Source organism: Epargyreus clarus, unplaced genomic scaffold (genome assembly GCF_041222505.1).
Source record: "Epargyreus clarus isolate Ecla_fem2 unplaced genomic scaffold, WU_Ecla_fem_2.2 ptg000004l, whole genome shotgun sequence".
Lineage (NCBI taxonomy): Eukaryota > Metazoa > Arthropoda > Insecta > Lepidoptera > Hesperiidae > Epargyreus > Epargyreus clarus.
In genome coordinates, this window is record NW_027332212.1 from 270549 (window position 1) to 291727 (window position 21179).

The 21179-nt window shown below is 34.5% G+C and overlaps 2 protein-coding genes across 3 annotated transcripts; one reads left to right on the plus strand and one right to left on the minus strand.

Annotated features, from left to right (window-relative positions):
- Nucleotides 1-1767: 1767 nt before the first annotated feature.
- On the plus strand, nt 1768-9946 carry LOC140757081 (putative inorganic phosphate cotransporter). Its single transcript, XM_073092620.1, has 10 exons — nt 1768-1840; nt 3327-3592; nt 4266-4451; nt 4887-5025; nt 6484-6701; nt 7079-7231; nt 8048-8180; nt 8469-8590; nt 9177-9296; nt 9670-9946. Exons 1-10 carry the CDS (start codon nt 1768-1770, stop codon nt 9841-9843), a joined length of 1584 nt encoding a protein of 527 aa, XP_072948721.1. The 3' UTR covers nt 9844-9946.
- A 2723-nt stretch (nt 9947-12669) lies between these two features.
- On the minus strand, nt 12670-20808 carry LOC140757212 (putative inorganic phosphate cotransporter). Of its 2 annotated transcripts, XM_073092746.1 has the most exons (11): nt 20644-20808; nt 19652-20034; nt 19257-19436; nt 18788-18926; nt 18271-18488; nt 17929-18078; nt 16045-16177; nt 15402-15520; nt 13555-13674; nt 13095-13218; nt 12670-12750 (listed from the first exon to the last, which is right to left on the minus strand). In XM_073092746.1, the coding sequence occupies exons 1-11, from the start codon at nt 20690-20692 to the stop codon at nt 12710-12712; spliced, it is 1656 nt and encodes a 551-aa protein (XP_072948847.1). In that variant the 5' UTR covers nt 20693-20808; the 3' UTR covers nt 12670-12709. The 2 variants fall into 2 exon arrangements, with proteins under 2 accessions (XP_072948847.1, XP_072948848.1); XM_073092747.1 differs by lacking the exon at nt 19652-20034 and having other exon boundaries at nt 20644-20800.
- Between the last annotated feature and the right edge of the window lie 371 nt (nt 20809-21179).

The following is a 21179-nucleotide window of genomic DNA, read 5'->3' on the forward strand; positions in this document are numbered from 1 at the left end:
ATTATCTATTAGACTAATCAATCAATCAACCAGTAATATCGTAATATTTTTAAAAGATATGTGTTATATAATTTTTTCTGCCGCTTCTTTTCTTAAAGAAACACCGAACTCCGAAATGGCAGCAGACTATATTTTCCTCGACCCGTACTAGACCGTAGGTTTCTCCTAAAGGGCTGAACGGATTTTTTTAGTCATGGGAAGGTAGAAGACTAGAAAGTAAAAAAAAGTAGTTTCTATTTCATCGTAAAATTACGTTAAACAGAAATATCCATTCGTTCTCTTACTGTAATAGCACCCAAAATTGAATAAAACAATTTTATGAAGTACCTACTATTTGCTAAAATTCAATACACTGATTAATAAAAATGAGAATAAACATAACCTACTTCTATCAATAAACAATAATAAATGATTTATATAAATGTTAGTTTTGTACTTACTTCCGAAGTCAGCGCACAGCTCTCAGCTCAGCATTACTTGACCGTGACCATAATGAGCGACACACCCACTCGCAGGCCGCCGCCTTGCTCGCTTAGTTTTGTATGTAAATTAAGTTGTTGGAATATAAATAAGCGTATAGAAATAATTGTAATTAAACGTATTGTATATTACTCTGCTCAATAGATATAGGTACATAATGTACAAGGCCCGAAATTTATTAATATGATGTAGCTATTCTATTTCATATAAGTAATTGTTTATAACGCAGGGGCATTATTTAATATGTCCAATTCACTTGATTCATAAATTTTTTACGAAATGGTGTCCCTGTGAAACTAATAATTAAGTCAATAACAATGAATAGATAAAATATTTCCTGTAGAAATTCAAAGAGGAAAATTAATTTGCTAAAGTAAGATACTGTTTATAACTCTATATTATATACTCGTATAATAATCTTTTTTATATTTCTTTCACCAAGTTTTGCAACGAATAACAAATTTAATAAGCGTCAGAACGGCCTAAATTGCAGATTGTTTTTCCGAAGTTTGACGTGTAATATTTACTTCCTAATACGTCCTACGATACGTCACGTAACGTGGGAAAGATGTGTTCTACGAATTTGCAATGTTGATACCAACATTGATGATCTGATAGTAAGATATTAGCGATGAGTGATGCTCGGCTATAACTTTATTAATTTACATGAACCATAAATTAGTTGTCGATAATTATGCATTTGCTTACACTATATTATAAAGTGTGCAAAGAGGAGACATTGAGAGTTTGGGGATCCAGTCTGACAAGTATTGTATACGCACTTGTTGTAAACTTGGAGCCTGTAATCCTAATCAAATTAGGGCAATTAGGATTTTGTTTTGTATGCTAGTATAGATAATTTATAATATTTATGTCTTTATATTATCTTTATACAGTCATTTATAGGCAAATAGAAAATAAACCTTGGTATGATGTTAACATACTCACAATACTAGAGAAATCAAATACACTAATGAACTTCAATTACTAGAATAACTTACATGCATTTCCACCTCCAGAAAGTTTTAGACTGAAGATCGAGAATAAAGAGCATTTCCAGAAGTTTACGGATTAAAATTGCAGTGATTTCCAAGTAACGAATAAAATATCATCTTCGTAAATTAAATGCGACAATAGACAAATCTTAACAGCAGCAAAGTAATATTTGTATAAGATAAAATTGTCACATTTATACAAATGTCATTCTGAAGGATGGCGTTGTAACCACCAAATATTTGTTTGAGATAATTACAGGCAGAGCTGAATTATTTCATTGCGACAGACAAGATGACAGCAGAAAATGATGAGAAAGCTCCTAAAGTTGAAACACTTCATGTTTCGGAAGAGACCGAATACAAAGGTAATGTTGTGTAAAATGCAAAGATATTTCTCGGTAACTTAATAATCTATCCATCTAATTTGACTATCAAATTTCGGAATTTGAACATTTCTAATAGGCAGAAATTGTCAAATTTCGAGATTTGGTAGGCAACATTTTAGATAGATTGATTAATAATTATGTATTTTACTGACTGTTTCAATTGGTTCATAAGTAAAATCTGCATCTGCCGTCGGATACACTATACTTACGTAATAATTTCGTGTTATATCGGTAGTAAAATTCTATTATATCAATTTTAATAAATAAGAGTAGTAGGCAGCGATTTTATTAAGAAATAAATCTCGCAATCTTATATAACGTAATAAAGCTACTTGTGAGGTAGAAAATCTGTGAAAACTGTCATCGGTATTTCTGGTAGAACTTGTGTTCTGAAATGAAATTGATTACTGATGTTTATGGGCGTTTAGACATCAGATACAAAATACTAAAATATTAACTTCATATTTTAGCCAACGCCCGTTTTTAATATTCAATTTATTAAATTTAACCATAAAAGTAAGAAATTTGTAAACATTTGATAGATTCATAATAATTAATTCTCAATAATAAAAAGTTAGTAATAAATTGTCAAATTTCGACAAATTATTATATTTAGAACTTTGGTACGCAAAAATTTGTCAAGGTCAATTAATAGCCATATGCATAAGCAGTGTTAGCATTGCAACATAATACAATATCATGCACATTATTATTCAATAACTTACAACATGATTTTGTTTTATTTATTTTGATATACGATATTTTTATTGAATATTTATCATTAAATTTTGGCATTGCGTTACCTGACCAAGGTTAAACAGAAAAAAGGGAAGAGTTAAGCTCTCTAACCTTGACTACATTACACAAAATAATAATGATTAGCAATACTTTAAAAAATGCTGTTAATAATATGTTTAAAAGTAATATAGGTATGTCTTCTTCTCCATAACAATACACCTTGTGAAGTGGCGGTAGATGTATTGACATTCAAAAAGTGCTGTGAGATGAACCTATTTTGGATTAAAAAAAAAGTGTGTGTGTGTCAGCTACGACGCACGATTGGAGTTTACTCCTTACGAACGATAATTATGATATATATCGAATAGAAAATAATACGCAGGCGCGCAACACACACGTACAAACATACGCACACATTTAACTCTCAGACTGGAGGTAGTGAACTATACAGTGAGACTACGAAGTATCGCGCAAAGAGGAGACCCCGAGAATGAGATACGCTGTGTAATGTATTCCATCTCATTCTTTTACACGTTCAATCCTACAGATATATATGTTTGTCTCTTTCTACGTTACGCCTCAACTTTTCGTGTTACACTTGATTTTACTCCTCATAAAATTTCCGTACCGGGCCTTATAACTCAAATCGTTTCTTAAGGAGTAAACTCCAAAAAACTGATTTGAATTGATTTATTTGTATAATGTATGGTGTAATAATTTATTTCAGGATTGGGATATAGACACCAACAATGTTTTCTGCTATTCTTATGTCTAACAACAGCGTACAGTATGCGCGCCTACATGGGCGTGTCGCTTGTGGCCATGACAGGTAGCGGTCACGATACCCCGACCGATGGAAAAGTAATTGACATCAAATCAAACTTTAGTAGCGTGAATGCATCGAATTATGAAACTCTTAATGGCACTGTTAATGATACTAATGCAGATTTTAATGACGATGATGGCACTGGTGGATGGCTTTTAGCTCCTCCGGTAAGTACATTGCTTCATAATAACGTTTCATTTGAATAATTGTCCAAATAACTGTCATTTTGAAAGCTCATATGTTCTGACATCAAACTCATGAGAAAGTTCGTCGTGTACATTTTTGTTCATTTTAACACAGAGAATGATCTTTACTCCGGAAATACCTTTTTTGTTTTATTATAATATCATATAATCAAGATAAAGTATCAGTGATGTAGTAAAAAATCAACCACAACAAATATTAACTTAAATTAACGTTGCGTTGATAGATACTGATTTCATTAACAAACATGATATTAAAATTTAAATACTGTTATCATTTACTTTAAAACAAATAAAAGGATTGTCTGATAATATTTGCGAACATACTGTTATCAAAACTAATATTAAGGACAATTTTTCACAAATATTCACCTTCCGTGAAATAAATCTTCCATTGCGGGTTATTTATTTACATTCAGGCATTATTTCTCAATAACCTTCCATATTCTATTATTATAAAGACCAAAGATAATTATTTTTATTACTTTTAGCCATTAATATAAATACGATTGTAATCGATTTTTCATAAAATAAACAATTAAGTAGAACATTTTAAAGACTGGCATTGGACTTATCTTAAGCTTTTGATTGTCCTAAGAACATTGTTGAAGCTACGTATGTTACTCTACATTTCCAGTTTCCAAAGTTTAAATGGGATAAGAAGACCCAAGACACGATCCAATCATCTTTCTTCTGGGGTTACATGGCCCTGCAGATACCCGCAGGTCAATTGGTCCACCGTTTCGGATCTCGCTATCTTCTATCCGGCGCTCTTCTTTTTAACTGCGTGCTGTCCATATTGTTACCTTGGGCTGCCTATTATGTGAGTATTAATAAATTTGAACTTAGGGAAGGATAATGTATTTTAGGTTAGTGATAAAACCAATCGAACTCTGAATCATCTTTTCATAAGTGAAAGGAAATGAGAAAATATTTTAGATATATAATATAAAAGTTTAGCTTATGCTCTGTTCTGGTTAGAAGACATACTTTTCCGCGTTTCGCGTTATAATTTATTTCACAGGGCTAGCTCTTCTCTGGCCGACCTTGGGTAGTACTCATATCTTATCTGGGATTACTTACACATGTCCCTTGGAGGCAGGAGACATTTACCATATGGTGGACTCTTCGTTACTTCAATATTACAAGTACTATATGTAGATATTATTAGTGTAGCATCACTGAAGTTTATTTTTACGTAAGGTATTGATTGTTGCTAATGATTGTACTCTTAATATCAGTGATTGTATGTTTTCAGGGCGGCTGGGCGCTAATATCAGTTTGCAGGGTTGCGCAAGGTTTATCCCAGGCCTGTATTCTCCCTGGAATACACACATTCCTTGGCAAATGGTCACCTGTGGAGGAACGAGGAAGATTGTCAGCACTTATATTCGGAGGTGAAATATATTCTTATACATCTTATAAGCGTAGAAGGTGGTATTCAGAAGGTGGTAGAACCCTTTGTGGTTCGACTCCGGCAGCAACACCGCCACACCTATTTCTGCGTCATAACCGCAGTGTTAAGTACTGCTCTGTTCCGGTTTGAAGGTTGTGGTAAGGGAGACATACTTTTCCGAGGCGTACCACCTTAGAGTCTCAGGGGTAGCAACGCACGTGTGGCTGACTTCAGGTAGGAATATCCAATCCTATCTGGGGTTGATTACAGGTGACCATGGGCGGCAGTAGCCACTTACCATCAGGTGGACTGCATGCTCGTCTGCTACTCCCTTATTATATAAAAAAGCAAATAAATAAATTTCACGATCTATACTAGCAAAATTAAAAAATAACATTAAAATGATATGTTATAACACAGAATTAACCATATTGAAAATCAATGTCGGAGCGAAAGTTACTAATAGTGCTAATTGGCATCTCAGAAATATCAAAAGCCAAATTTAATCACATTTCATTGGAAAAAATACATGCATAAATGGCCATTTTACACTGAATACATCAATAACGGAATATTTTGTTGAATATTAAAAAAACTTCTCACATATTTTTCATTTAAAACGAAACGAAGAGTTTGTTGCAATTACGCGGAGTTGGCAAATAAATTGCTGTTTCTCAACACGTATATTGAAATGGTAGCTGCGACAAAATATTTGTTTTCGTAAAAACGAGCACGTATTGTTACCTAATGAGTTTAAATGCTTTGAGTTTTAATAAATATTTTAAAGTACTTATTATGAATACTATCAGTACGTTATAATGTACGTACGATATTAATTTTGAAGGAAGAACCCTTTTCGGGTTGTCTCCGGCGGTACCGCTGTCACACCCTTTTTCTGCCTGATAACAGCAGTGTTAAATAATAATAATATTTTAATTATTTATTTCAAGTAACAAAGACTTATTTTTGAATTACAATTAAAATATTAAGTTACATTACAACTTTATATGTAGAAAACTGCAATGTGAAATAAATCTACAGTCTACTCTATTGCTTATCATCTTCAGGATGCTGTTGGAGCTAAATGATGTTGTTCTTCATTGAATGGTAATGGACACACACTTATCTGAGATGTTCCAACTTAGTCTTTAGGGGTAGCAACGCATCTGTGGCCGACCTGAGATAGGACTAATCTTATCAGGGGTTGATATCACGGGCGTCAGTAGCCACTTAAAATCAAGTAGACTGGAAGGTTGTCTACTTCTTCTTTTATAAAATTATTTTCAACTGATCTCTAGAATTAATCTCCGTACCTACCTACTAGAGAGATCAGTCGCAGTGCATTTCCTGCGTTGTAGTTGTCCACTTTATGAAGTGTATCACACCATGTGAAACAAAATACAACAGATAATGGTGTTAAAAGACAGAAAAGGAATCTTTGAAATGTTTTCTTGTTCAGGTCAAGCGATAGGCACAGTCCTGGGCATTCCAATCACCGGTTTTATCGCTTCATCTTCCCTGGGCTGGCCCGGCATTTTCCGATTCTACGGTGTCCTCTCCGGGATCACGGGAGCTTTCGTCTGGTGGCTATGTGCTGATACTCCATCTGAACATAAAAGTATTTCGGAGGCTGAAAGACGTTATATTGAAGAGAAGTTGGGACAGAGACCTGGTAAAGTAAGGAATTTTATAATTCTTGTTGTAATTGATAATTTATGTGAAGTATGTGATTCAATTTGGTCTAGCAATCTTGTGGACCAACAACCTTACTTTGAGACCCATGACCAGCAATAAAGGGTCAACGACGATACGAGTAGAAATAAGTTCTCTTGAAAAAGGTACTTGAAATCATTTAAGAATAAAACTCTACTACGAAAAAAACCATTTTATGTTATTTCGTAAAAGCGATTTATTTAAGATTTAAAACACACTGCGTTTTAGCAACATTTGACTTTTGACACTTCTACGTACTATTGTAGCACATTGATAAATGGAGGATAAAATGCTCTTGATAAGGTATTATAATAATTTTTCAAATCCTTTGTGTCTTTCAGAAACAAAGGCCAGTACCATGGGGTAAGATATTACGCTGCCGTGGAGTGTACGCGATCGTCGTGGCGCACATTGGGACAACGTGGGGCCAGCTCACTTTGTATTCCGAAGTCCCAGCTTTTATGGACAAGGTCATGGGCGTTAATATAAGGACGGTAAGTTTTATTACGCTAATAAAAGAAGTAAAGCAATTTATGACTGAAGTATATTACATACTCACTGAAGATTGGCGTACATGTTATCCAAGCGAAGTCTTGGACACAAAAAATACCAACAGTCTTTCTTTAACTAAGCACAAAAGATGTTTTGTAGTTTTTGCCTTTGACATGATATAAATAAATAATCAAGACAACGTCATTTTTTATAAAAAATATATTTAACAACTGCATATTGTAAAGTTCTCAGAAATAGAATTGTTCTTAATTATATATGAGCTTTTATGATTAAATACATAAACTTTTATCCGTACAATCCTCGTTTGTGCCATGAAACTGTCAGTTAGAATAGAACTACATACTTCAAAAAGCTAATAATGGATTTATTTGATGCGCAATTTTATTGATATAATAAATATGGAAAAAGTATACGCCTTTCATATTCCGTTTAATATTCTCATTTCATCATCATTATCATCATCAACCCATTACTGTCCCACTGCTGGGCACGGGTCTCCTCTCAGAGTGAGAAGGATCAGGCCATAGTCCACCGCGCTGGCCAAGTGCGTATTGGTAGACTTCACATACTTTCGAGATTTTTTTATATAAGTCTCTCAGGTATGCAGGTTTCCTCATGATGTTTTCCTTCACCGTTTAAGCAAGTGATAATTAATTTCTAATACGCACATAACTTTGAAAAATCAGAGGTGTGTGCCTGGGATTTGAACCTCGGACCCCTCGATCGAGAGGCCGACTTTCTTAACCACTAGGCTATCACTTACTTCTAATTTACAATACCATTAATTTCTTTTTCAGAATGGTTTGCTGACAGCTCTTCCGTTTTTGGTGATGTGGTTCAGTAATTTCTTCTTCAGCTGGCTCGTTGACATGTTCATCGTGAAGAACATTCTCAGCGTAACCAATACCAGAAAGTTCGCTAATACTTTGGGTCAGTTTAACTATAGTAACGTATAGTTTTAGCTTTAATTAAAATGGCAAATTTAATTTTCATATAAATATTTTTACTATCTTCCATAAATTACAATTTGGCCTTCCTTTTGTATTTAAAACAGGTCGATTTAATTCAATTGTAGAGTTTTAAGTTAAGAAAGCTATTGTAAAATATAATTATCTTACACTTAGAAAAATCTGCAAATTCTTAGGCCCTTATAAGTAAAATTTACAATCAGTTATTCGTATTTGATATCTTTGATCTTGATTTTGAACTTTATTGCAGGAAGTGTACCTGCAGCGATCGGTCTCATTGCTTTAGCATATGCTCCAAAGGAAATCTACATTGTGGAAACAATTTTAATCATAATTTGTTGTTTTAAGATATCTACGCAGGTTGGCTTCCAAGTAAGTACATGAAATACTATTTCCCAATTTCCATTTAATATAAGACTTCCATTAAATAAAAAAATGTGAAATGAAAATAGTTCTATAGTGTTGAGATTTGAATTCATGTTTCTGAAATGATAATTGTCATCCTCTTTCTACAGACAAAATAACTTGCAATACTTTAACCTTTTTTTTGTTTACGAGGGGGAAACCTTCAAAAGGTACCCGACGACGTGGGAGTAACGCCGGGTTATGTGGGATTTTTATCACACTAACACCCCCCCGGTGGCCGTCCTCAACGCTTGTTGGAGAACTCCGGGATGTCCGAGGAAACACAACCGGAGTCCTCCAAGCGCGATGCCCCGATCGGGCTCTGCCCTGGGGGAGCACTTTTGGCTCCTCCCACACCATCTGGTGTTTGCGACGGTATGCGACCACACATACCGTCGTCCTTCCCGGGGTTGCTTGCTGGACAGTTCGAGCTCCCACTCTTGCCGCCCGCAACCCCGGAAGCCCCCTTTTAGTCGCCTCTTACAACAGGCAGGGGATACCGTAGCCCTATTCTATTCCCGAGACTAGAGGAACACATTTACTACATTTACAGATAAACCACATTGATATTTCGCCTAACTACTCAGGAACGTTGATGAGTATAAGCAATTTCGCATCCAACTCGTGTGCTTCTCTGGCTCCTTTGGTGGCTGGCTTCATCTTGACTGATGTGGTAAGTAGGTATATATGATATTGAATATTTTTAATGTACTTATTTCCAGAAAAAAAAAAAAAACACTTTTTAATGTGTTCCACCTTTAAGGGTGTGTAACACTTAGTCTTTAGACGTAGCAATGCATCTGTAGCCAACATCAAACACGAAACATAATTATCTCATCTGGGAATGATTACAGATGTCCATGGGCGACAGTAACTACTTACCATCAGCTTGACTGCAGGCTCGTTTGGCAGTTCAATGTCATACAAAACATATCTTTGATAATAAGGACAACGTTGTATAAGTTTTAAATCCATTATATCATCTTGAATTGAAATCCGGAATTTCAACCTAAATACTATTAACACTAACATTTATCTGTTTCTAGTCAGATGAAATTCTCTGGAGGAAGGTGTTTTTCGTGGCGGCCGGGCTGTACCTCTTCACAAACCTGGTGTATGTGATCCTAGGCACATCGACGAAGGCGGAATGGGATGATCCGGAAGATGATATCGAGGAAAAACAAGAGAACGAAGCGTTGAAACCTATGCTTAAACAATAGTTGTAATAAAAAATAATTCACGGTGCTGCGATACCAATTTTTCTTTTTAAGAACTTGACTGACGCGCTATACGGAGGCACCGCCTAATATTTTTTGCATATAAAAGCTGTTAAATATAACTTCTGGTATTTAAAACACGGTGAAGTAGCGACACTTACATGGGACGTTCTAATTTAGTGGTCTGGATTACAATTCTTAGGACCCGGAGTATTTAGAAAAACATTTGTGATTTCAAATTGAAATACAATTCTATTTGGAGTTTATTACACATGTCCATGAGCGGCAGTGAAGTAAAATTTTGCAAACAGGTAGATTGCATGCTTGTTTGCTAGAAATGAAAATATGAAAATAGTCAAATAGTACTTAGATATAGTTAATACTCTATGATTATAAGTGCGGAACCTGTGGTGTAGAAATAACTTTTTAATAAGTTAGATTAAGTTAAATATTCAAATGGATATAATAGTATTAGTATACTTAATATAGCGAAATTGTAACATTACAGAAAATAAATAAATTAACACTAGATATCTTATTTTAATAAAAAATATATGTTTGATATATTTGACAGTAAAATGTAAAGATACAAGTACAATGTTATACATATGAAAACCAAATTTTCCTGAAAGTAATAAGTTTGAACCACATTCATGCCATTTATTAAATTTAAACGTATATCAGAGATTTTTAAACTATAATTGTGTACCAAAACATCGTGCGCTTTACTTTTCAAAGCTCTTTATACTCTTAGCATGCATCAAAGGTGTGTAAATTTCATATATCCTACTATCCAGCGTGATATTATGGATTATGATTTAAAACGACTATGAAGACGTTGTCATCTATAATTCTTGATTAAACGGATCTCTGTAACTAGTTTTCGTCTCCAAAAATAGATAAGCCCGAGCCCTTAGACAAACGGCGGCTAGGTTATAAGGTCAACCAAATATAAGGCACGATTAATTTCCTCTACCGTCGGAATTTCATTAAGCCCAAGGGATTATTTATGGCCCTTACAAAGATTTTCATAAAAAGAATATTACTTTTCTATTACCCTTTTTTAAAAAGCTACTAGAAACTTAATAAGACTTTAAAATTAATTAAGGGTGTTTTAATTACAATAATTGTTTTTTTTTTATATTTTATAACTATTTTTTATATTTTATAACTATTTTATTTAAAAAAAAAAGACAATCCCGCTGAGTTTCTTACCGGATCTTCTCAGTAGAGGTCGCGTTCCGATCCGGTAGTAGTTTAAGAAAAATATTGTACCTGACAATTTGTAAGTGCCGTCGTAGGCCTATACAAAATAAATATATTTCATTTCATTTCATAAAATTATGAAGTATTATATTGACCACCCTTATACATAATCTGTAAAGATTAAAAGTTCTATCGCCGTTCAAGAGATAGAGCACGAGAAAAAAAAACAAATGGACGGATGGAAATTATAGTTATTCGTAAATTCAATACATAATTCATAATAAAGACGTAGATACATACAAAGGATGGTAATTTACTTTCTATACTTAAAAAAATCTTAAAATTCTAATTCTCCTCCCTAAATATTAACTTTAGCTACATACTTAGGTTTATCTACTTTCAGGTTTGCAAGTTAGTTTACTGTGATTCACAACTTATATAAGATGTAGTCAAAGAAAGTTTACACTTGAACCATAGTATGAACATTAAGTAGAAATGACTATGCATGCACGTGGATTGGCTACAAAACATTATTTTTATAAGTGTTGCAGACGAGCGTGCAGTCCACCTGGTGGTAAGTAGCTACTGCCGCCCATAGAGATCTGTCATCGACCTCAGATAAGATTAAATATTACTACCTGAGGTCGGACATAGCAGCGCTTAACACTGCTGTCAAGAGGCAGAAATAGGTGTGGCGGTGGTGCTGTAGGAGTCGAACCCCAGAGGGATCTACCACCTGCAAACTAAGCAATATTGGACTTGCTGAAAAGTTGGATGGTGTACTGCGCAATTTTAAGCTCGCTTTGAAGGTCGTAGAAGCTTTTGAGTCCGGAAGCACCATCACCATACCCTTATCTGCTAAACAACAGCAGTGTTCAGTACTGCTGTGTTCCGGTTTAGTAAGAGACCTACTTATCCGAGGTGTTCCAACTTAGTCACCAGGAATAGCAACACATCTGGGTCCGATGTCCAACTTCTAATAAAATCGAAGTACGGCTGCCCATGAACATCTGTAATCAGCCCCATATAAAATACTACCTATGTAAGTAGTTTGAATTCCAACACTTCTACGTAACGTATTCTATGGTACCTACATCGCTTTGAGATATTATCGTTTTACTACACGTTAAGCAACATCCTAGTCGCCAGAGATACTGAAGGCAAACTTTGCTCCACCTAATTACGCGAAAAGTTAAAATATGAGCTAAAACTCATATTTTACTAAAGGAGCAGCAAGCAAATTCCAAAGCAATTTCACATGAAATTTACCTAATTTTAGACGGTTTTTCCGAACATACCTATTTTTAAGTAATAGGTTTTTATAATAATTCTCTACTTCTTTTAGGTACTGAACTTAGACCTTTGCATTTCTGTTTGTCGCAGAATTTGTCAAAGAGGTTTGTGCTATTGATTTCCACCGGTCTATTCTCGGGAGTTACATAACGAAGATATCTCACGGATTAGTCCACTAACTATTGTTTGAAGGAGACAATACCGGTTGTGTTAACAGTTGGTTTACGCTATGTGTGTGTATATGTAAAATTTTACGTTGATGACTTTTTCAGTATTTTTTCAGTATAAAGTTTTGCATCATGATATAAAACACGTAACAACAAAATAAATATTTGTATAACTGTTTATTTACAACATACAAGTCTTTTGATCACTTCTCCGAATTTTCTTCTAGTTTGACTTCCTCCGGTTCTGTAAAAAATAATAAAAATGTAGACAGAAAACTATTTCTCACAAGAACTCACTTCAACATAAATTCTGAAATTAACACTTAGTTGAATATTGATATATTGTAAAAATGATTTCTACTACAATCAAAATGGCACCACAGAGAAGACACATTCAAAATAAATTTTCAATGATTTGATGTAAAGTATGATAGTGGCTATCAGTAGGCATTTCAGTGTAGTTATTATAGATAACATTTAATTGAATGCCTTAAGCATTGGTAAATCTATTAAAAAAGAGTTAATGATGACAAACAACTGTCGTAAGGGTATGATAATATGTACACAAATAAGAAAAGATACTGAAACCTTTAGCTTCTTCGTCATTCCAGCTCTGGACATCTGCGGACATGAAGAGAACGTAGAAGACATTCGCCGTCACCAAGAGACCAGCGATCAGTAGGAATGTAATACGCCATTGGAAGGGGTTCGCCTTAAAATAATAACATATACATAATTATCGTGAAAAAATAATGTAATGGAACTTAAAATACGATAGTTAGCTTAAGAAAAACAAGTACAACGTTACTTTTATGGTTTGTCTTTACGTGTGTGTCGCCCTTATCCCTGAACATAAGGATTCATAAAAGTGTAAAAAGGATTGAATTTTCATTTATTTAATCTATTGTATGGGAGTTTAGCGGGATTTGGTTAATCAAACTCATTAACCAGTCTATAATACTTGATGTAATACACTTACGTTCTCATCCAACTTTTAAAAAAATCTATAATAAGTAATGCAAAAACCACAGATATTTGTTAAACTTACTACATCAGTAACGATGCTGGAGACAATAATCGGAAGGACCATCACGATGCTGTTACAAATAGTGTTACCGAAAGCCATCTGAGCACCGCTGTAGTTCGGCGCCAAGTCTATGTAGTTGACCTGAAAGATCAGATGGACATTTATAGGAAGGATTCTGCCACAACGGAGTTGATCATAATATAAATAAATGCAATGAATATAGAAAACAGAGTGGTATAAAGTTTAGATTGTGCAATAAAACCTGATGTGTCTTTGATCACAAGTACTAAAAAAAAATGGAATGTTTTCTAAATATATATAACCCCAAGGTGACTGACTGACATAGTGATCTATCAACCCACAGCCCAAACCACTGGACGGATCGGGCTGAAATTTGGCATGCCGGTAGATGTTATGACGTAGGCATCCGCTAAGAAAGGAGTTTGATCAAATCTACCCCCAAGGGGATAAAATAGGGGGTGAAAATTTTACTTCGTAACGCGAGCGAAGCCGCGGGCAAAAGCTATTAAGATTAAAGTAGCAAACGAGCCTGCAGTCCATCTGATTGTAAGTGCTCGCTGCCACTGAAAAGTGGTTCTACCTGATGTTGATCACAGATGCGTCGTTACTTTTGTAGGCTAATGCCCCATTTATATGGAGAGAGTTTCTCGTCTCGAAGATACGATTACCGAAGGAATATAAAATATTTTGTTCGTCTAAGCATTCCCTCTTCTAGCTCGTTGCCTTATGCGATAATTACCTCGCATGGAATATTTTATTGCATCCGTGTAAAAAGAATTTCAAAGCAATAATCGTATTTTATTTATTATTTTTTTTTAATTTATATTTACTTCGAGATTTTATGCCAGTTGCTGTGAGTGCAGTGGACGAGGGTGTTTTAATTTTTAGTTATGTCTTATTTTTCCGTTTAATTAATTCTTGTAATTAAAAGGAAAAAGAAAAAAAGGATTTGTGTTAGAAAAATGGACAGCGAGAAAAAAATATTTGGGAGCATATAACATGTTGTACCTTGAATTACAATTGGATAATCACTAAACGATAAAATCATATCATAAAACGTATACGTAACGTAACGTAAACGTATCATAAAACGATTCATACTGATTTGTACGATACTCGTACGAACTCCAAAATATGTCATACGAGATCGTGTTTATACTAGTCGAGATTCTCATAAGCAAGAATCTCCTTACTATAATTTCGTCGTGTAAACAAGCACATACAATTATCTCCTAGCGATATGTCCTATGTGAGTCTCGTATGACATAATCGAAGGCGTGTTTTTATTCTTGCCTGTGAGTGACGTTTTGCGTCGGGATGCGTGGATTAAAACTAACCTAAATTATAACTAACTATCCTAAGTGACTTGCTGGGGCAATGTTAGCGCCCAGAGTGAATTCCCACGTTCGGGACTATACGATGGAAACAGAGCGGTGGTGCAAAGTCAGCGTTCCCACGGCACGGCGGCGGTGCAGGCGGATGACTTTTTCATAATTTTGTTTAAAGCGAATGCCTTACTATGGTAGTTAAGGCCAATATATAACATGTGTGTAAACATTTTGATACGATTATGTTGTGGCGATTATTGCTTGTTCTAGTTGCTTACGATTTCTGGACCCGAAATGTGCGAGAAACTCTCTCCATCTAAATGGCTCTTAAGACAGTCGCCTCATATGTCAGTCAGTCGACATGCACATCCTTACCCTTACAAATAAGTGCAGCGGTAGTAATTCCCCGGTCGAAGCGTACGGTAGTAGGTAGTTGGTAGAAATACCAACTTACAATACCAGGCGTATTTGTATTTCCTTAACTTCTCTTATCTACTAAGAACTGTATAAGATACTCACCATCCAGCCACTATGGCACGCCGTGTGGCAAGACAGAGTCATAATGAACAGAATGACAGCCAGGGTCGAATTTTTAGTATACGAAACACCTGATATACATAATGCTGCTAAAAAGGTACCTAAAAGTAAACATATATGTATATATTATGGTCAAGTTAGTAATGAGAAAATAAGCTTCCATTTGATTATTACAAAGAGATAAATGTTTGTAATTTGATCCAGTTAATAGTATCCTCGCATTTTAGTGAAAATATATTTTTAAAGTAGTGTTGTTATTGAAGAGTATTTTATCATTATTAAATTTTATTTATCTGAATTTATTCCGGTTGAATGAAAAGTATCCGATCTTTGAAGCAGTAACCAATAATACATACTCATAATCTAGGTTTTTTGTTTGAATTTGGTTATACTTTGTATATACACACGCGTGACCTGTCGTAAAAAGCTGCAAGTGATATGGCAGAAACCTGTGTGAAAGTAAGTATATATTACTTTCTATAGCTTCATGGCGATCGGATGAATAGAGATAGTTATGACTGAAGAACTCTCGATAAGGATTGGATTCAAATCTTGTGCAGACGTACACAAATCTTATCTCACAGGTTTTATTAACTTAGAAAATTAGTTAATTGTGTTACCGTACCTATAGTATTCGAAATAATCCTTGCTTGTTTGATGGAGAGGATATGTCGGTTGCAGAAAAAGTCCGAAAGATATCCGATTGTAATTGTTGCGAAAAATGCCGTGATGTATGGCAGAGATGACAGAAGACCACACTGGAACATCGAAACGTTTGCAATTAGTCCAGTAATTGCGAAAGGTGGCGACACTGGCTAACTATACAGTTTTTGGACATTTTTTGTTGTAGCATGGTCCGCGCCAAACTGCTAGTCCGCTTTGTAGTTGTTGCGCGCAGGTGTAGTCAGACAACCAATGCGGTCGAACACATCTTCAAGCATATATACTGCGTAGCAACAGTAGGGCACAGTAACGCAGCTATATACCCGCGGGCGAGAGCGGAAAGCGGGCGGGTGCCGGGTAGTCCCGAGCTGTGTTCGTTCCGCTGATAGCCACAATTTGCTATTGCGGCGCTATTTATTTCTATAAACAGAGCGGACTAGCAGTTTGGCGCGGACTGTACCTACATAGTTATTCCGAGCAATACAACTAAAGCTCATTGTATAGGTTAATAACAGTAACATGCTAAAAATATATTATCACATCTATATTATTATCGTTATCGTTATATTACAGGCTAAGGCAATAAACATCCGCTGTGCTAAAACGTGCCAGCTACGCAGTTTAAACATACGGTAGCTCCTTTTCTTGATAACGGCTACAATTTAAATATTTATAAACGTAAATAAAGCTTTATCAATGATTACATCTTACTCTATCTTTAAAAATTTCTTAGTTCCACATGATACTTCACGACGTACTAATTGGCAATGTTTCATCAGTGCGTCAATGAAAATAATAATAAACTTGCATTTCAGTCAGTGAAAATAATAATAAAATTTCTAGCAGAAAACAATTGTCAAATTTAGATTTTTGGTAGCCAAAAAAATTGTAACACTTTTGTAGATTTTTATTACGGCAAAATTCTTCCTCCATAGTTTTCTCTAGTGTGATTTCTAAGGGCTGATAAATGGACACCAACATGTGAATGATGAAATTATGTGCGTCATCATTGTTTAACTTGAGTCTTACAGTAGCTTTACCTTTATTTTAACTGATGAAATCTCACGTTGATTACGTGAGATTTCACGTTGATTATATGATATTTTTAGAAATACCTCAAATAAATGGTTAGAATAAAACATAATTAATCAAGGACTCTTCCTTTACATTTTATATATAACTTTATTATAACGGAATAATAAGTGGAAAATAATTTAGTCGAAGAATATGCGACGCATAAGACAGGCAATGAATGCATTATACTTTATCTATAAATATCATTAGATTACAAGAAATTATTCCAATACACTGTAAATAAAGAACTGATGTGGAAACCTATTAAGATATTATCTGGTATTTTTCTACTCATTTCTGACTATTTTTCAATAAATACGCCCCAAAATTTTCGTTTAAATTATTGTTTATTCAGTCTGTTATAAAAAAAATTTACTTAAGTATATTAAAAAATAAATTTTCATTCTTGCCGCACTGTTAAGCTTGCGGCTTAATGCATTACCAAAAGATTTTTGACTGTCGCATGGAGGTATCCTTCTTCATTCTTTTTCCAGATTCTTCAAGCAATTCGTGAAGTATGGAATCTCTAATTATTTAAACACGTGTTCTTCTCATCATATTATTTGGTAGCTTGCGGTTTTAGTCAATTGTGTAAATCCGAATTAAGTATATCAGAGTTAAAAATTAAAAGATAGAATTTGAAGATACTAAATCGTAATTCGTCCTTTAGCGTTTGTAACCAATAGAAAAAATATTGTAGCGGAAGTAACGAGGATTATTTCTACATATCAGTTGCAAAAAAATCATGGTAGTATAAATTCTGAACACTTACATTCTTGATATCAAAGTGGAGGATGGCGTGCATGTAGGTGGGGACCTGCGTGAAGAAGAACACGTAGCTGACGCCGCTGCCGATGTGGCCGCTGAAGCACGCCCATACGTGGCGCGACGTCAGAATCTTCTTCCAGGGCGTTTTGGACTTCTAGGCAGAATATGATTTCATTTGTTAAATGTAGTGTAAGAAGATTTCGGTAATAGGTATAAGATAACGCTAATATAACTGGTTTCATAAAGAAAATCAAGACATTCCATATTCTGGTTTCTGTAATTAAATTAAATACGTAGAATGCATTTATATTTAAATTAATAGAAACTATAAGAAAAGTTTGCTCACTTTCTTATTATCGTCGTCTGAATGTCCCAAAATGTAATGTTTTTCTTTCTTAGATATGGTACTATGTTCCTCAGGACTGTTGGCTCCAAATATAGTAAGAAGTGTGAACCCAATAAGACACATAATCCCAGTAGTCCAGAAGGTGGACGGCCAGCCCCAGCGGCTGTCAGCCAAAACACCACCCAGCTGAAACGCCACGATGGTGCCAAAACCGGAACCTGTGGAATTTATGAAATTTTACAATTTAGGACTGAAAATATTTATTTTAAATTATTTTTTATATGTTATGCTCAGTATTATGTCAAAAATAATTTCATTGTAATAAACAATTTTTAGGTTTACTTATGTTTCAAAAAAAGTGAAATAGACAAATATTTTTGGCAAAAAAGTGGAGTTAGCTGATTTTCTAATTAAAGTATCGATTTATATATTTATGACACTTTACTACTTAAAAATACCAGTGAACATACAGAAAATCATCTATCACCTGACAATCATAATTTAAATTCCATTCTACCTGTATATACGTAACTGCTGAGGCTTCCACGCTCATTCACTGGCACCCATTTAGCTAATAGCGTGTGCACGCACGGATATAATCCAGCTTGAGCTAGTCCTTGAATTACACGACAAGCGCATAAAACTTTAAAACCTCCCTGGAAAAACATTTGACATTATAATATTTTGCCATTATAATAATTGAAGGTGGTAGAACCTTTTGTGGTTCGACTCCGGCGGCACCACAGCTACACCTATTTTTATCTAATAACGGCAGTGTTACTGTAATACCTAATAATGCTGTTGTGTCCTTTTTTCAATATTTGAATATCTAATCTTCTATCTAATCTTCCTATCTGGGGTTGATTGCAGTCGTCCATGGCCGGCAGTAACCACTTACCATCAGGTGGACTGCATGTTCGTCCGCTACTCTATTATAAAAAAAATATATATACTATACAGAACATATGATCAATTAATGGCCTCACCCATGCCAACAACCACGGTACAGCGACAGAAATAATTCCATTAAGAAACAGGCATATCTGCAGAGGGATTTTGCCGCCCCAGCGCTGGCAAACCAAACCCATTGGGAACATCATGATGAAATAACCAAAGAAGAACGAGCCCAACACCATCTCTTGAGTGGGCTTCGCCCAATCATAAATCTGAAATAACATATATTTTGGTAAAGTATAATACGACTATGAATCCAGCTACATTTTTAAACCATCATTTTCAACCTGATATAAGGAAATGTTTAGGGTCACTTCTATGAATACTATCATTACAAGCGATTTGACTAAGGGGATGTTGACTGACTTGACATTAGAGAGAATATGATTTATTGTTGATATTTAAATACAAATTTCAATTTACTTACTCTATGAACATTCCATATGCTTGTTTGGTTCTCAAATTTCTTCAAATATAGTCCAGCTATATTATTTGGAATAAGTTCTTTTGTTCCATTTTCAAGTACATTAAGTTGTAAAGTTTTATTAACACTTATTTGCCCTAAAACGCCTACGTCATCATTAAATTGCGTTTCATTATTCATAATAACTAATGTGTTATTAAGGTTTTCTATTTTTTCATTGTTAACTAAATTAATGCTATTCTCTTTGTCTGGTATATTTGTCATCGCTACTATAGTAACGCCCAAATGTGCTCGGGCAATGTACCCTAAAGATAAGCACATGAAGAATAGAAATGACTGCACATGACGAACACCATATCCGTATTCGTTTATTTCTTCAATTTTCTCTACAAAACAGAAAATTATATAAAAAATGTATGAACAAATGTTTTACTATCTAACAGCAAGGAAAAGAGCAGTGTAGTATTTTTGTATACAAACGGAAAGATGAGAAAAAGATAAATAAAACTATATATATAGTAAATACTAAATCCCAAACCATTATTGGTTTGGGATTTAGTATTTAATATTTAGCACAGTTATTGTTACATTGATTATGTATTATAATTACTATAGTGCGATTTTCAGAATCCCTCTTTACATTATCAAGCTTTTTGAGTGAAATTTTATGTACATGTTTTGGAATTTCAACTGTAATTCTGTTTGTCTTGGTTTTGGGTACGGATTACTCTTCACAACTGGAGGTCTGGGGCACATTCAATTCCGCTGCGTCAATGGAATTAATGGAAGGGAAATTGATTAGCAGCCAACCTGTGTCGGCTGTTTTGAAACCATTCATAAAGTTTCCAGCAAGATTAACTACTGCCTTGTAATTATGACTACTGGTAATTTAGTAATTAGCAGTCACCCAACTTACTTTGGAGGTTGATTGAGTTCTATATAAGTCGCGGGGCTGTGTACGCCAAAGTTTTAAATAAATGTATGAGTTTACTTACCTACTTCATTTTCCTTTACAGGAACTTTTGTATATTCCGTCTCTATCATTATTATTACATTTAAATACAATTAAATTTAAAAAATTCAAACAATATTATCGTGTACTTGTTGACAACATTTTAACAAATGTAGTTCACATGTACGAACTACATTTGTTAATATACGTTCCGTGTACGTAAAAGTAAAATTTATACATTTGTGTACGCATTTAATTCTCATAGATTGTATAACTTTTATTAGCAGAAAGGTATTCCCTATGTTCATGACATGCAGCTTACGATGGAGTGTTAACCTAGAATGCAACATTCTTTGAACATCATGACGTAGAATTAGCTCACAGATCGAGGCTAGAAGAAAAGAAGCAGATTTTCATGTAAAGAGTTTTATTACTGAGAGCAACCAAGCCAATGAATACAGCCAAATCTTATGACCATTATTTTTGTTGCCCTGATACTACAATTCAGTTTAGGAAAAATGATTTTATAGAGTTGTAAAATATACATTGCATTATTATTTTTGTTTTTAAGTGTGTTTA

What these genes read in the sequence shown, in the direction of transcription:
- LOC140757212 (XM_073092746.1), bottom strand. Translation starts at nt 20,692, where the DNA reads ATGATAGAGACGGAATATACAAAAGTTCCTGTAAAGGAAAATGAAGTA. An exon ending in GCATATGGAATGTTCATAGA is followed by an intron (nt 19,437 to 19,651) that starts GTAAGTAAATTG and finishes ATGTTATTTCAG; the next exon opens with ATTTATGATTGGGCGAAGCC. An exon ending in TACCGTGGTTGTTGGCATGG is followed by an intron (nt 18,927 to 19,256) that starts GTGAGGCCATTA and finishes ATGTTTTTCCAG; the next exon opens with GGAGGTTTTAAAGTTTTATG.
- LOC140757081 (XM_073092620.1), top strand. Translation starts at nt 1,768, where the DNA reads ATGACAGCAGAAAATGATGAGAAAGCTCCTAAAGTTGAAACACTTCAT. An exon ending in GTCAGCACTTATATTCGGAG is followed by an intron (nt 5,026 to 6,483) that starts GTGAAATATATT and finishes TTTCTTGTTCAG; the next exon opens with GTCAAGCGATAGGCACAGTC. An exon ending in TGGGCGTTAATATAAGGACG is followed by an intron (nt 7,232 to 8,047) that starts GTAAGTTTTATT and finishes TTTCTTTTTCAG; the next exon opens with AATGGTTTGCTGACAGCTCT.